General features: G+C 45.8%; 1 protein-coding gene across 1 annotated transcript in view; it reads left to right on the top strand.

Moving 5' to 3' along the window:
• Positions 1–732: 732 nt before the first annotated feature.
• The window catches only part of LOC103805469 (unconventional myosin-VIIb-like), a gene marked incomplete at its 5' end in the record, with an annotated part of 28,315 nt that continues 16,057 nt past the window's right edge, over positions 733–12,990 (top strand). The window contains 13 exons of the mRNA XM_009078121.1: positions 733–885; positions 1,417–1,515; positions 2,060–2,154; positions 3,400–3,484; positions 4,710–4,928; positions 5,545–5,721; positions 6,364–6,573; positions 7,193–7,360; positions 7,636–7,716; positions 8,218–8,345; positions 9,886–10,012; positions 11,264–11,383; positions 12,253–12,426. Coding sequence (XP_009076369.1) covers positions 733–885; positions 1,417–1,515; positions 2,060–2,154; positions 3,400–3,484; positions 4,710–4,928; positions 5,545–5,721; positions 6,364–6,573; positions 7,193–7,360; positions 7,636–7,716; positions 8,218–8,345; positions 9,886–10,012; positions 11,264–11,383; positions 12,253–12,426 — 1,836 coding nt within the window. The remainder of the gene's footprint in view (positions 886–1,416; positions 1,516–2,059; positions 2,155–3,399; positions 3,485–4,709; positions 4,929–5,544; positions 5,722–6,363; positions 6,574–7,192; positions 7,361–7,635; positions 7,717–8,217; positions 8,346–9,885; positions 10,013–11,263; positions 11,384–12,252; positions 12,427–12,990) is intronic.

The following is a 12,990-nucleotide window of genomic DNA, read 5'->3' as shown; positions in this document are numbered from 1 at the left end:
CAACCCCTAAATTCTAAGATTCTATGAAAGATAAAGGTAAAACTGGAGAGATCCCAGTCCCTCAACAAGGGGACGAAGAAAACCCACTAGGATCCAACAATGCTCATTCTATGAAACAGCCTGAGAGAGAACAGGATTGCTGGTGGAGTTTGTGGGAGGGGTGAGGTGTCTTAATATGGCACTACAGGAGAAGAGGAGTGAGTTTGTCATTGAGACTCTTGGCTGGAACTCAGGAGATCACAACCCAGTTCTACACTAAAACCTTGTATGGTGTTGGTCAAGTGATTTAATAATTTTTTAAGTACTGCACGTGGCTTACTGAGCCTATTTTTAACCAGCATTACAGAAACAGGTCTGCTGCTCTTTGCATGCTATGCCCAAAGGTCCCAAGTTGCCACTGCAGTTACTCACACCTGCAAAATGATGCAAATGTGTCATTGCTCATCTGAAATTGCAGTTCTAGAATTGAAAATAGTTGCTAAAGCCAGACTGAAATTGTTGAACTTCCTACTGCTGAGATACACAAACTTGAAGGCCCTTTGGGGTAACTTGCTTATGCCTGTAATGAATTCATTTCATGCACTATGAAATTAAGAAGTGCAATTAGAAACAACATAATAGGCCATTTTGCAGGTCCTCTGAGGTTGGAGATTAATAGATGCATTCTGAGGGATGCAGCATGTGTAGCTTTTTTCAGTGCTAAGTCTCCTCCTTGTCTGCCTTCCCTTTCAGCTGTTTGACCGGGAGCTGTGCATCAAACAGCTGCGCTATTCGGGGATGATGGAGACCATTAAGATCAGGAAATCTGGGTACCCGATTCGCTACACCTTTGAGGAGTTCTTTGAGAGATACAGAGTTCTCCTGCCATGGTCTCTTCGTCTACAGGTGTGTAAGCAACTTCTTGGTTTAAGGTTAATCTAACTTTAGTCTTTCTCAGGATAGAAAGTTCTTGGACTGCTGCTGGCACAGTTGAGAGAGCTGTCACCACAGGGGCTGTCATACAGGAACTGCCACCACAGGAATTATAGCTAAATACATACTCGCTTGGAGCTTAGCTGAAAATGCAGAATTGCTTTTAGGTCCAGCTGTCCTTGACCTGCTCCACACAGACATCCCAGGCAGGGTGACATCCCCACTGCCCTCAGATGTTTCTTTTCTGTAATCACACACTTCTAGAGTCTGTAACATCCTCCTCAACCTGAACTCTGAAATGTTTGGCCGTGCAGTTGTGTTTCTCCTTTTCCTGAGCATTTGAGCTGAACCACATTCATTCGTTATCCTGTCTGCCCAGAGGTCTGCAAGGCCTCATCTGTTTCTGTTCTACACCCTCTGAAATGCAGAGCAGTAGATCCTTACATAGCACAGCTGCTGTGTTTCACAACCAAGCCCTAACATCATGCTGCTTTTGCACCTCAGCTGAAGAATGATGCTCAACAGAGCTGTATCAAGATCTCTGAAGCAGTGCTGGGCAAGGATGATAGCTGGCAACTTGGGAAGACCAAGATTTTCCTTAAAGTAAGTAAAAAGAACAGTTTATTATCTCTTCTCCTGAAAAACTGGATGCTTCACAGTATAGCTTGACCTGCTTGTGCAAGAGTGGTGATCTAGGAGGGCTGGGTTGTTTTATAAACTCTCGCTTGAATATGAGGCTGGATCTTTGTAATTTAATGGACACATTGGTAATTTCATGGACCTGGTGTAGGAGAGGCTGATCCTGTTCCTGTGCTCCAGCATTGCAGCTGAAACAGCACAGTGCAGTGTAGTGGAGCATAAAGAAGAACAGGCTCTCAGCACACTGCTGCAGGGACCCCCTTGCCTGTAGCACACCCCCAGGCAAAAACAAGCTTACTGCAGGCAGATTCTTGCTTGATTATGGCTACAGCCAGACCAGGTGTGTTCAGGTGCTGTGCACTCTCCCCACTGCATTCCCATAAGTGCATTTTAATCACAGTTTACACTACATCATGCTGATTTGGGGCCTCTTTCACACCATGTGTCCAGTTTTCAAAAGTTGTGGGGGAGTCTGCTCAGCTGGCATATCCACACTTCTTTTTAACAGGATCATCATGACACAGTATTGGAACTGCAACGTGAAAATGTGCTCAGAGATAAGGTTCTTCTTATCCAGAAGGTGATGAGAGGACTGAAGGACAGGTCAGTGCTCATACATAAGGAAATTTGCTTTGTTTGGAAGTAGTTGTCCTTGTGGTTCAGCTTAACATACTCTGTGCAGCATTTTTGAGTGTGAAATGTATCAATCTGTACCTTCCACCAGCCCTAAATTTAGTACTCATTATGTAACACAGCAATGTATCTATGCAGATTTTACATAAAGATTTGTTTTGGATCAGTTTTCTTATTTTCATGATGCTTTTCAAAATGCAGAGCTGTGGCACATGCAGCCTGTGTGAAAAGGAAGGGTGGGAAGGGGCATTTAAGTTAAGCCTGGAGGAGGCTCAGGGGAGACCTTATCACCCTCTACAACTCCCTGATGAAAGGATCACGTATCCCAACCAGAACTGTGATATAGGATGAAATCCTGGTTTGGTTTAGGAATACTCTTGACAGTATAGAAGCAAGAACGAAAAATCATGACATGAATACCCCTATGAAGACAGGCTAGGGAAGTTGGGGCTGTTGAGCATGGAGAAGAAAAGACCACGTGGAGACCTCAGAGCAACTTTTCAATATCTGAAGGGCCTACAAGGAGCCAGAGAGGGACTCCGTGTTAGGAACTGCAGTGATAGGACAGGGGGTAATGGGTTCAAACTGAAGGAGGGAAAGTCTAGGTTGGATGTGAGAAGAAAGCATTTTACTCTAAGGGTGGTGAGACACTGGCCCAGGTTGCCCGGGGAGGCTGTGGCTGCCCCAACCCTGGCAGTGTTCACAGCCAGGTTGGATGAGCCTGGAGCAACCTGATCTAGTGAGGAGGTGTCCCTGCCCAGGGCAGAGGGTTGGGATTAGATGATCTGTAAGGTCCATTCCAATCCTTAAATTCTATGATTCTATGAATACCTATCCCCTTTTTTCAGACTCTGTCTGCTATCTTAGTGCCACCTCTCCATAAATGTCTCAATTCACTTTCATTTTTACACCATCACAGTGTGACAACTTCTACCATAGGAAGTTCATCTTGCTCAGATGGACTCCTAGTCCTGGCAGTTAGGACTCTGGAGACCAAGTGGTCATCAGGTAGAGGAGTTAACTTATCCAATTTTGATCTTGACCACAGCAATGAATTTGATCTGCAGGTGCTTTGAGTATTTTTGCAGCAAACCGGGCTGAGATCACACTGTAGACATCCCATAAAAGGAGAAAAAAATGCCACCTTAGTCTTTTCTACTATCCTAAGAAGCAACAGAGGTAACCTATTGTTTGTCACTTCCCATGTGTGCTTAGGAAGCAGTTCCTGAAGCAGAGGAAGGCTGCTGTAGCCATTCAGTCAGCCTGGAGAGGCTATTGCTGCCGGAAGGACTTCAGAGTGGTAAGACAGAGGTGTATATATAAAACAATCTGTGTATGGTTGTATGGGTGTTTATATGCTGTGCACTGCCAGACTGAGTGGAGCATTAGGAATGAAGCTACTCACAACTGAAGGGAGGAGAGGCAAGACAGCAGGGTGTAAAATAAGGGTGTAAAGTCCAAGGAGGGCTCTTGGGACCTCTCAGGACTTGCTGAGCCTGTGACATTTCTGCTCTCTGGTGAAGTAGGAACCAGACTAACCTCTATCAGGCCTGGCTCCAGTGACCCGACGTATGGGTGATCCCACACTTCTTCTAGTCAGGAGTCCAAGGCTAGCATTTGTGCCTCACCACCATGCTGTGAGCAAAACATCTTCCACAACTGCTACAGGAAAACTGGGAATCTGTAAAAAATTACCAGAAAAATCATTATATCAATCTCACATCATGAAAAATTTTGCCAGGGAGGTTCAGATTCAGATTAGGTATAAGAAATTGGAAGAAGTTGCCCAGGGAGGCAGAGCAGTCACTGTCTCTGGAAGTGTCCAAGAGGCACCTGGACATGGAACCTAGGGATATGGTTTAGGGGTGATTATGGTGCTGCTGGGTTGACCATCGGACTTGATGATCTTGAAGGTCTCTTTCAGCCTAGATGATTCTGTGTGATTCTGTGTGAAAAATATTGGCTGATCTATAGATGGTGGATTTCTGGGTGAGGAAAGCATATTGGGGGGACTCACATTTTGTGTATTTGTGTGGCAGGGATTATTGTTATTGTTGTTATTATATTCCATACATCCCATTCACCAGGGGCAGGGGGAGAAACTGCCAGTTTCAGTCAGGAACATTTTCTGTTCCTCATCAGTCATGCAATTCCTGCCTGAAGAACCAGGCTGTTGCCCTGCTGTCTGCCACATCCTCCTCTGCTGCTTCTCTTGTGGTTGTCACATCCATCACTCCAAGGATGTGACTTTGTTAGCATTCACTTGGCTTCACTTCTGCCCTGCTCCTCCCCTTGCCATAGTCCCAGGCTATCAGTGTCACTTCCTTGAGTGACTCCCTAGAGCAGGTCCCTAAAACAACTTTAGATCATCTTAAAACCTTATTACTGGCAGAAAATAAGGCACAAAGGGCATTACTGCTTTAGCCCCTTCCAGAGGCTTTATCCACTCGCTGAATTTTGGTACCTCCTACTCATCCCAACGCCAAGGTGTGGGGCCATAATGACTTCTCTGTGCCCGTCCGCAGGTGGTGCTGGGCTTCGGGCGCCTGCAGGCTCTGTACCGCAGCCGGCAGCTGGCACAGCAGTACGAGGCCACCCGGGCTCGGCTCATCAGGCTCCAAGCCGCGTGCCGCGGGTACCTGGTGCGCCAGAAGGTGACAGAGCAGAAAAAAGCTGCCCGTCTCATCCAGGCACACACAAGGGGCATGCTGGCTCGCCAGGCCTACCAGAGGATGAAGGGGGAGGTATGTTCACAGACACCTTGGGAATATGTTTCTATTCCTATAGAGATTTCATGACCTGCAAGTGTTGTCATAGCATAGTACTGGGTGTGTGTGTATTTGGTTTGGGATGTTTTAGTTTGAGCTATTACAGCCCCCTAAGATGAATGATTTTAAAACTTTAAAAATTATGGTTTTTTTCTGCTGTTAGAAATTCTGTGATTTTCCTGTATTATCTCTTGTCGATAAAGTTCTTGAATAATTGCACATCATTACCATAATGAGTGCTCAGGCATGGGAATGGGCTGTCCAGGGAGGTGATAGATTCACCATCCCTGGAGGTTTTTGAGATGAGACTGGATGTGGCACTTAGTGCCATGGTCTAGTAACCACAGTAGGGTTGGGCTTTGAGGTCTTTTCCAGCTCAGTTGATTCTCTGATTCTATGACAGCTGTAAGAACAAGGCCCTGCTGCTGATGTGCCAGGTCTATGTGAGTGCTTGGCACAAGCAACATTTGACTTCCCATTCCAACACTGGACCTCACTGTCACACACTTTTGCAATGGTGTTTAATCCTTGCACCCCTTCATTCTAGCAGAAGGATGTTCAGGTCATGCCTAACCTGCTTCTATGTTTAAAGGAACACCTGGCAGCTCAGGAGGCAGAGGAGGCAGAAGCAAGTCAAAGGAGGAATGTGCTTGACAATAAACCAACAAATCAAGAAGTTATCAGTGACCAGGACATGGTGGACAAAATTTTTGGGTTTTTACCTTCGATGATTGGAGGCCAAGAAGGACAGGCTCCTCTGGGGTTTGAGGTACAGAGCTGCACACTGGTAGTGGGTTATGCTTATCCCTTGTGGAAATCCATTGACTGTTGGAATTCCATCAGTGGTTGCTTCTGTTTAACAATGTTCTGTACAGTGAAAGAATCACCCAAATTAGTCATCCAGTCACTGCTGCATCTGCTTTCAGTTCCCAGAAGTTTCTGGTCACATGCAGTTTGGGAACTATATAGTCTGAACCTGCACATTTGGTTTTTTGGCCCAGCCAAATAGTGCCATTCTCTGCATTGTGGCACCAACCTCATGCTCTGCTGAGAGTGCTCTCAGTGCTTTTCTGGCTGAAACAGGCTGGAAGTTCATCAGCCAAGTTATTCCATGTTCTTAAAAGTACACCTTGAGATATACTGATCCTGACAGCTGTGGGGGATGGAATCAGGTAGGGAGAGGTGGGCAGAACAGAATGGTTTGGGTTAGTGTGGAATGTGAACAGTAAGATAACACCTGGATTTTCCATCAGCAATATTCTTGCTGAAGACCAAGACAGGAATATGGAATCTCGTATGCATCTCAGATGATCTGTTGGTAGCAACTGTAAATGGCTTTGGGTTAGCTGGAAAGGCAAATTCTGGAGGACCTATGGAAACAAAATGTGCTGCTTCTTCATGTTCTGCACAGGACCTGGAAACAAAGCCTAACAAGCTGGAGGAGGTAGACCTGGACATGGTTCCCATGAGCGTGGAGCTAGAAGAAGAAGCAGATGGCTTGGAAGAGTACACCTTCCCCAAGTTTGCAGCTACTTATTTCCAGGGATCTTCTACACATACACATATCCGGAGACAGCTGCGGCACCCACTGCTCTACCATGACGACAAGGACAATGTCCTGGTATCTTGTTCCTTCTTGTTGTGGCTGAACCTGCTCACTCCACAGCCCTGACTTTACAGCTCCCCTTATCCTTGGGGTCCCTTCACCTCTGGACCTGGGAACCAGAGACTTCAGAGCCAAGCAGAGCTAAGCACTTGTATGAAAGAGGCAGTTCCCATCAGCACTTTTGGCACTTTGCAGGCAGGAACTTCACACAGATACCTGCTCAACCCTCTATGGTCACCTTTAATCTGCCCAAAGAGGGAACTCAGAGGTTTGTTTTGACTTCTCCAGACACTCTTTGAGGGGCAAAAACGGACCGGAGAGAAGCAGCATCAGAGCTCACCCATCTCTCTGCTCTTATTTGGGTTGCTGGTCTGTGAGCTAGGACAGGAGGGGGAGGCCCAGGCTTCCAATTTTCCTGATGAATCAGAGAGGAGGGAAATTTTCCTTGATGCTAAACAGCCTTGCAATATGGAGAATCCAATTGCATGAAAAACTATTCTATTCTATTAGTTGACTTTTTAGATCTGGGCATGAGAGCTCCTGAAGAGTCCACTCCACTGCTTATCCATCCAGGTGGATAAATGCTGAGTGCAGTTCTTTTGGCAGTGTCTGATTGTGCTTTCTGCTACTACAGGCTTCTCTGGTTGTGTGGGTAATCATCCTGAGGTTCATGGGGGACCTGCCAGAGCCAGCGATGTTTGCCAAGAACACTGCCACCAAGAGCAGCTCTGTGATGACACAGATCTATGACACACTTGGCAGGAAAAACCAGGTCCAGTTCAGGAATGACAGTCCAGATATGGTGAGGAGCAGGCTATATTTGTGTTTTCATTTGCTTTCCTTGATCTCCGTGCTGTTCTGCCAAGAGGGAGAAGAGCAAAGGAACCCTTTCATGCTACTGTACTTGAAATGCCACAAGTGCAAAAGGGCATCTGTCAGTCCTGGCAGGACACTGCAGCTCCTTCTGACAGGAGGGGATGAGACGAAAACATCTTCACTTGAGCATGTTTCTGTCCTTAATGCATCATTCTTGCTGTGCATTAAATGAATTTCCTATAATGATTTTGTGTGTTACAGAGAGAAGCCAGAAGGGATATCAAGATTTCAAAGGGGATCTCTTCCCTGAAGCTGAAACGGTCATCCAAGCTGACAGGGAAGGTAAGAGGTGGAAATAAATGGCTTTTTCTTGCCTGGAACACTGTCTCCATCTTCTGACAGAAGCTAGGGGACAGGGACCTCCCAGCTGGGAACTGGTTCCCGTGCCAAGCCAGTGCAGTGCTGTGTGGGACACCTGGTGCATGTTCTTTGGAAAGCGATCCCCATGTGCACTGCTGTCATCCATTATCCAGCAGAGAGCACAGGGAACAGCTTCTTTATTTATTATTGAGAATTTTTGGCAAAATTCTGAGCCCTGAACGGACTGAGAACCACCGTGTGCTTAGGGCTATGGAGGAAAGTTCTCCTAGCCAGTAATAGTACTGTAACAGTGGATTTTGTGAGGTACCTTGAGAGGGAAGGAGGTAACATGGCCTGGTTCCAACTGCTCCTGCACTGGGCAGGAAGAGTTTTAGTCAGAAATACAGAGAAGGAATGTCTCTTGTTTCTGGGAGAGCTGCCTGATAAGAGGGGAGGTTTCTAGAGCACTTTGGTTTTTTTCAGGTGACAGCCCAGCTGCGAAGTGGAGAAGAGGCTTTCCAAGAGGACACCTCAATCTCTGAGAGACCCATGTCCAACCTAGAAAAAGTGCACTTCATTATTGGCAATGCGATTCTGCGTCCTGCCATCAGGTAGGAAATTTGTACCTCTTTCCTGGGACCAGCTATCCATTACACCAAGGAAATCCAGCATCCACTTTCCACAGTCATGGGGGCATTTTCCAAAGGTTGGAAATGTCTCACATTTCTCTCTGGGAATTCCTGGCTGAATGCCCAACCTAATGACGTAGAACTGAGGCTGCAGGCCACACACCTCTTTGGAGGATGTTCCCCTTTATCAGAGTACCACTACTCTGCTGCCTTTTCTTGTATTTTCGTGTTGCAGTTTAGGCCAGCTGCCTCCATGTGTGGCTTTCTGAGTACCCCACAGGTGTGGCATGGGGCAAAGCTCAGGGCTGCAACCCAGTAACACCTGAAGGTGTAACACAGCTCTAGTGTGGGGGAGAAGAGACACTCAGAAGAGTCAGAAATACAGAGCTAATGTACACTAGGTGGATGAGAGGTATCCCAGTAGCCTGTTGTTGAGCTCTCCAGCAATGTCCCCACATTAGACAGCTGAAGGTCTGGACTGCTGAGTCTAACAGCTACTGAGGACAAATCCTTCTCACAAGCTGATGAGGCTAGACCTTATACCAGGCATGGTGTGAGGATAAGACAGAAGCTGGTTGGTTCTGACCTGACCGCATTGAATCCTCCTCCATTCCAGCCCTTTTTAGCTTATGCAACACTTTTCTGTAGTGAAGCCCACAGGCACAGGCCCTGCCATGACCTCAGTCATGGGCTGCATTCCTCTCTACACAGTTGCTTTGTTTCAGTCAAGACAGTCCCTGAAGCAGATCCTCAGCTGGCAAAAATCGCCTTCAATCTACGTATCATAATAGCCACAAGCTAAGTACCTACTCCCTTGGTCTATGTTCATCATATGTCCTATCTGGAAACAAAAAACTCATCCACTTCATGTCTCCCACATCAGATTTGCCAAATGTGTGTTCCAAGAGTCTAGAAAAACTATGACCTTTTTAGTAGCACTTTTGTTTGTATGCAGATTTTTGCATCTGTTTCCCATATGTCCTTGCTGCAGGTAACTTGCATTTTCAGAAGCTCACCCTGAAGTGCTCTTTCCTCCTTTCCTGTCCAAGGATTCACTTCAAGTTTATATATAAATACAGAAAAAATAGATATGTATAAAATTAAGCAGGGTGTCCCCCTATCCTTATCCCTAAATCCACATATAAGCAGACAAGAGCCATGAGACACAAGCCACATGCTGCAGAGAGCAGAGAGCAAGTTTCACAGCAATGCCATTCCACAGCTGGATGAGCCAGCAGTTGTTATCCCTGCACAGTCCCCCTGCTTGTCACAGGAGGTACTCTAGCATGGGAATTGCACTTGAACCACTCGAGTAAGAAGGGGTGGCAAAGGGTCCTAAGGATACCTTGAGCCTTTTCCATGCCAAAGTTCTTTCCAGTGGTGCATTACAGGTGGTATCCTAGCTAATGTGGTTAAACCTAGCTCACATCTACTTCATCATGCCAAGCTTACAGTGGAAACGTAGCCAAAGACAGTTCAGACAGTGAATCATGACCTGTTGCTTTCACATGTTTCATTGCAGAGATGAGATCTATTGCCAGATTTGCAAACAACTCACTGAGAACAGCAACAGGAGCAGCTATGCTCGCGGCTGGATCCTGCTGTCACTTTGCCTTGGCTGCTTCCCTCCTTCAGACACATTTGTGAAGGTAACTGCTAACCTTTCCCACAGCAGCTTACATGCCTCAGCTGAGCAGGTTTCTTGTGTGTTTTCATGTTCTCATGCTGACAGCCACAAGAAAGATTTGGCTGCCATAGCAGCTGGTGCTGTGATTTTAGCAGCAACAATCTCATCTCATATCCCTATCTGGGAACTTAAATAAAGGATTGTGGTACTCACATTTTATTCTTTTCATGACATGTCACATCAGCTGAATTCTGTTGTTGATCACAGTGCTCATCTTGGATCTGCAAAGAATCAGGCAAATTTTAGCATGTCCAGTTCTGTCTTCCCAACATTTAAAAGGTGTATCTGCTTATAAGCCTAGTGATTCAATATATTCAGCAGGCCAGGATAAAATCACCCCCCATGTTTTACCAGTTCTTACCCTATGTCTCCAAGTCATACAAAATCCAACAGAGATTTGGGCTTTTTCATCATCCATTGATTTCCAAGCTGAAATGGATGATAAATCCACTTTACCACAGGGTAAAAAAACCCAACAACCTGTGGGCTTAAACCTGACATAGTCTTCCTCCTAGGTGTTAGAGGCAAACAGAATCTATGCCTGAAACTTGAGCCTTGTTTTACTGACACCCCAGTTCAAATAATTAAACTAAACATAAATGCTGCTACATGGACACTACCTGGAACAAACCAGACACAAGCCATAGGCATATTTCGACACCAATCTATATCCACAGATTCTGAACCATGCAGAATTTTGAAAGACATATCATACCCTATCTCTAGGAATGTTCTTAGTCATTAAAATAAGTGTCCAATCTTAATCAAGGACTTCAGCTATTGATATTGCTAGATAATTTAGTAAAACTAAAAGCAACCATCATCATCATCAGTCCTAACCTGAAATTAGCCCTCTTCCCAGCACTTCTCCGTGTACAGAATGTCACAAGACTTCAGGTTCTTCTGCTGAAAACACCTACCCTTGTTCTAACCTAATCATAAGAATAAAGTCTCCACTGTCTAATATTTATCATGTAGTTGAACATGGTGAATAGACTGACACAAGTCCTCACCTCTGCACTCAAAGCTCTGAAGAATGAGAGAAAACTTGGTGTCTCAAACCTCCTTCTTAGATGCACTAATTCCAACCCTAACCTTTCATATTCTCTAGTGAACTGTAAGCTCACCCATCACTCTGACCTAGTGTATCACCTGCAGGAGGTTTTGTGAGGATTAGTGTTTCCTAACTGTTTCTCATGCTCTGTGCACACAGTACCTGTTGAATTTCATCCACCATGGGCCTGCAGGCTACGCACCGTACTGCGCCGAGCGGCTGAGACGGACCTACCTCAACGGAGCACGCACTGAGCCCCCGAGCTGGCTGGAGCTTCAGGTACCACCTCCCCTTTTGCTAAATCCTATCCATCTCTGTGTGACATTTTATACTGCTTTGCCTTTACTAACCTGTACTAGCAGATCTTCCTCCACCCAATCATGGAAATCAGTTGCACAAGGGGATTGAAGACCAGCTGCCTTGGTCTGTGTAGTTTCTTGGATACATCTCTTCTAGCTGTTCAGTTAACCTTAATCCAGTGGAAGAGGCAAGTGAAAAGCTGCAACACATGACCTCCGTCCACTCAGGAGCCATGGGTCAGAACCACTTCCTGAGGGTTAGGGTTAGGGTTCTTACCTTTGTTTGTGGAAAGAACTGAGCAGCTCATACTTGTAGAATGGAGGAAGTATGTAGCACAGGGCTATATCATCTTCCTCTTCCTTTAAATGGCACCCTAGTAATTAGAAGTCACACACACACACACTCTTCAAGTGAAGACCTCTGCTCAATTCCTTCCTAAATCCGAGTGACCCTGTTGCCTGACACACATCTCCCTGGGCAAAGTACTTGCTGCAGGCCATGTCTCCACTAATGCCTGTAAGACTGTTCCAAAAAATCATCAGGACAAACAAGGCTCATGAAAAGTCAATCAGTCCATACTCTTATGTGGTAATCAACTCTCTTGAGCTGTGAGGATGGAAGAACTTGAGTCCAGTGTTTATCTGGGGATGTAATTTATCTTTAAAACTCATCACACATTAGAGAAACTGTGTGGGTGTTAGAGATTCACTTCAAGATTGTTGTTGTGGTTCATTTCACCTGGGGTTGTACAGTGTATGGAACTCTTAAATCTAAATGCCTTCTCCCTTTTTCACAGAAAAGTAAGGTTTGCCCATAATTTGTTTCACTCATTTAACTCTGACTTACAGGCAACGAAGCAGAAGAAACCTATTGTGTTTAATGTCACCCTGATGAATGGCCAAAGCATCACTGTCCCTGCAGACTCTGCTTCCACTGCCAAAGAGATCTGTCAGTTCATAGCAGACAAAACCAAACTGAAGGATGCATTTGGTTTTTCACTCTACATTGCCGTGTTCGATAAGGTAAAGTGTAGAAAGATACAATGAACTCTCACTTCTCTTTCTGTGGAGCTGCTGCTCTCCACTCCCAGCCTCACTGTAGACTTCCTCTGACTTCTGGAGCATCCTCATCCCAGTCCTACACTCAGACCAAATCAGTTCTGAATCCCAGCTGGATTTCAGGACCTGATAACCCTATTCTGCCTTTCTGTTGACTCACCACTCACAGTGAGTGTAAGGTTTCCTGAACTCTCACTTCTCTTTCTGTGGAGCTGCTGCTCTCCACTCCCAGCCTCACTGTAGACTTCCTCTGACTTCTGGAGCATCCTCATCCCAGTCCTACACTCAGACCAAATCAGTTCTGAATCCCAGCTGGATTTCAGGACCTGATAACCCTATTCTGCCTTTCTGTTGACTCACCACTCACAGTGAGTGTAAGGTTTCCTTAGGCTGTAGGAAGGGAAGGGATTTTTTACAGAGAGAGAGTGATCAGGCATTGGAATGGGCTGCCCAGGGAGGTGGTGGATTCACCATCCCTGGAGATTTTCAAGATGAAACTGGATGTGGCACTTAGTGCCATGGTCTAGT

This window comes from Acanthisitta chloris, unplaced genomic scaffold (genome assembly GCF_000695815.1).
Source record: "Acanthisitta chloris isolate BGI_N310 unplaced genomic scaffold, ASM69581v1 scaffold24717, whole genome shotgun sequence".
In the NCBI taxonomy this organism is placed as follows: Eukaryota; Metazoa; Chordata; class Aves; order Passeriformes; family Acanthisittidae; genus Acanthisitta; species Acanthisitta chloris.
Note: the sequence above shows the minus strand (reverse complement) of the source record. Positions and strands in the feature narration are given on the sequence as shown.